General features: G+C 58.4%; 1 protein-coding gene across 1 annotated transcript; it reads right to left on the bottom strand.

Annotated features, from left to right (window-relative positions):
- Positions 1-1,253: 1,253 nt before the first annotated feature.
- LURAP1 (leucine rich adaptor protein 1) lies at positions 1,254-1,936 on the bottom strand (the record flags this gene model as incomplete). Its single annotated transcript, XM_008947884.1, is given in 2 exon segments — positions 1,254-1,825; positions 1,828-1,936. Coding segments are annotated over 2 exon segments (681 nt in total), but the record flags the coding sequence as incomplete, so codon positions are not given.
- Positions 1,937-2,486: the final 550 nt, after the last annotated feature.

Genomic DNA, 2,486 nt, shown 5'->3' with positions numbered 1-2,486 from the left:
ATCCTTCCCCACATTGTCTGGTGAAGGCAGCAGGTCCTGCCCAAGCTCTCCCACAGCTCCAGCTGCAAGCCATGCTCTAGAAGCCAGCGAAGGGTGTGCCAGGAAGCATGGTGGGAGGACAGTAAAAGGCACAGGCAGAAGCCAAGGCTAAAAGGACAGACAAGATGTCTCCAGGGCAGGGTCACTGCAAATCCACCCCAGCAGAGGAGCCTCATGTTTCTGGTTGCTGGTAGGGGGCAGAGACCTGGTGCCATTCATCGCACAGATGGAGAATCCCAGCCAGCACCCCCATGACACTGCGTCAGGGGACGGCACGAGCCTCTCCGAGCCTGAGCCCCACAGGCTCTGCCAGGATGCCTGGACGCTGGCACATCCTGGGGTTTCTGCAGGACCTGGTCCTGAGGTGGAAGACAGTCCAGAAACAAACTGGGAGAACCGGATCGCCATCTCCCAGCCAGTGTTTTGCCTTCCTCATGCAATCACATCGGGAAGGGAAGCCTGCACTGTCATCCTCCCTCCACAGGGCACAGCCAAAGGCTCCCCAGCACAACCGGAGCAGCTACAATGACCACCCTGATCATGCTTCAGACCAGCTTCACAGAGGCTTTTAAACCACATGGGGTTCACCTGCTGGGAAGGGGGGCTTAGCATCCACCCTGTGCTGCAGCCAAACTCCAGGTGCCCCAGGGTAACTCTACCCTGTATGGACACTAGCCTTGAAGATGATGATGGAAACGAGCGCACCCAAGAGGGATGCCCTGCTGATGGTCCTGTCCCACTCCTTGCACTGAGCATGCTGGTGCCACTGAGCTGTGAATGTGTGGGAGCATCTCTTGTCCTCTCTGGGTAGCCAGTCTGGGGGAAGCATCCCCAGATTCTGCAGACAGGAGGCTGAGGATTAGAGGGGAGAGATCCCAGGACTCCCATTGTCCCAGTTTTCCCCACCAACCCTTCCCTGCCACCAAGATCAAGGACAACAGAGGAGTGACCAGCCACCTGCAAGCACTACTCCCAAGCAAAGGATTAAATTTATAGGGACCCACCTTATCCCACCTCTCCCAGAAATTTGCCACAGCACAAGCACCACCTCCCCTTAGGGCTGCATCACCAAACACTGGGAGGTCACAGGAACAGTGCAACACCACCAAGCCAGCCTGTCCCCTCTTCTCCAGCCACCTCAACTCTCCCAAGCGGAGATAAGTGAAGCAGAGCAGGCAGTTGGGAGAACTGGACTGGGAAGGCAAAGACACGGGCTATAAGAACGTCACATCGTCCTGAGACTGGAGCCAGCGCCAGTGGGCATCATACTCCAGGTGCAGTTTGCTGTTGAGTTTGCAGTTCTCAAAGTCAGCCTCTGCTTTCCGAGCCTTCCCACCCAAGCTCCCCTTCCCCAGCCTCTCCCCAGCCCCTGATGGCAATTTGGGGTCTCTGCCTGGCTCCAGAGACGAAGGTTGCTGGCCCAAATACCCGTTGGCCACTGGGGGCTCCTTAGCAAAGCGGTGATCCTGAGTCAGCCCAGGCGGGGAGAGGTCCACGTGGGGCCACTCGTGCTCAGCTTTGCCCTTCTCTTGCTTTGCAAGGCCCCTCTCAGGGTCGATCCTGACCCAATCCTGCTCCGCCCTGACCAGGGCTCTGCCCGGCACCGACGCAGCAGTGGTTTCAGCGGCGTTTTGGGAATACTCATCCATGTCGTCAGCCAACGTGTCCAGGTAGCTACCAACAGAGATACTGTCCAGCCTGTCGTTGGGGTCCTGCAGGCTGTCCCAGCTGCCCCGCCGTGAGGCCTCCTGGCTCTCCACCAGGCTGTACTGGCTGCTGGCCTTCAGCGGCTGGTCAGTGTGCTCCTCTCCTCCAGCAGCCACTTCACCGCCTCGATGCCCTCGTTCACCACTACCAGCTGCTGCAGGATCTTCACATCGACCGCTCGTAAATACGCCTGGCAGGGAGACAGAGAGCACAGGGGTTTTGAGGGGACCTAGGTGACCCTGGTGGCCAAGGGCCCCAAGTCCCAGCCCACCCTGGCCGAGGTGTCCCCGCAGTGGCTGTGGGTCTCCTGAGCTCCTTGAGCACTGCACAGCATGGGGGAACACCCTGCAGGGAACTTCCCTGAAGGGACGCTGTACAAGACCTGGGGACACGACCACAAAGACCAGAGATTTATGGCACCCACTGGCCACCAACCCCCTAAGAGAAATAAATCCAGATCACTTATGTCACTGTCTTCTATGAGGACAGGTGTAAGCAAGTAGCTGGAGGCACTGGGTGCAGGTCTGAGCCCAGAGCATCCCCCAGGTCCTGGGAGGCTGCTGGCAGAGCAGGAAGATCAGACAGTGGCACTGTTCATGGCAAGGGTCCGGCTGGACTGTCAGCACCTCCCTGTGCTGTTTTGGCCAGGTCCCTTCATGCATTTACTTCCCCCCTTCTAGAGTCTGACCCAAGCCTGGTGACAGGATAACACAGCAGGATTTGGAGCTGAGACCCAAATC

The sequence above is a fragment of the Merops nubicus genome, unplaced genomic scaffold (genome assembly GCF_000691845.1).
Source record: "Merops nubicus isolate BGI_N331 unplaced genomic scaffold, ASM69184v1 scaffold36569, whole genome shotgun sequence".
Classification (NCBI taxonomy): Eukaryota; Metazoa; Chordata; class Aves; order Coraciiformes; family Meropidae; genus Merops; species Merops nubicus.
This window is presented reverse-complemented; position numbering and strand designations above follow the sequence as displayed.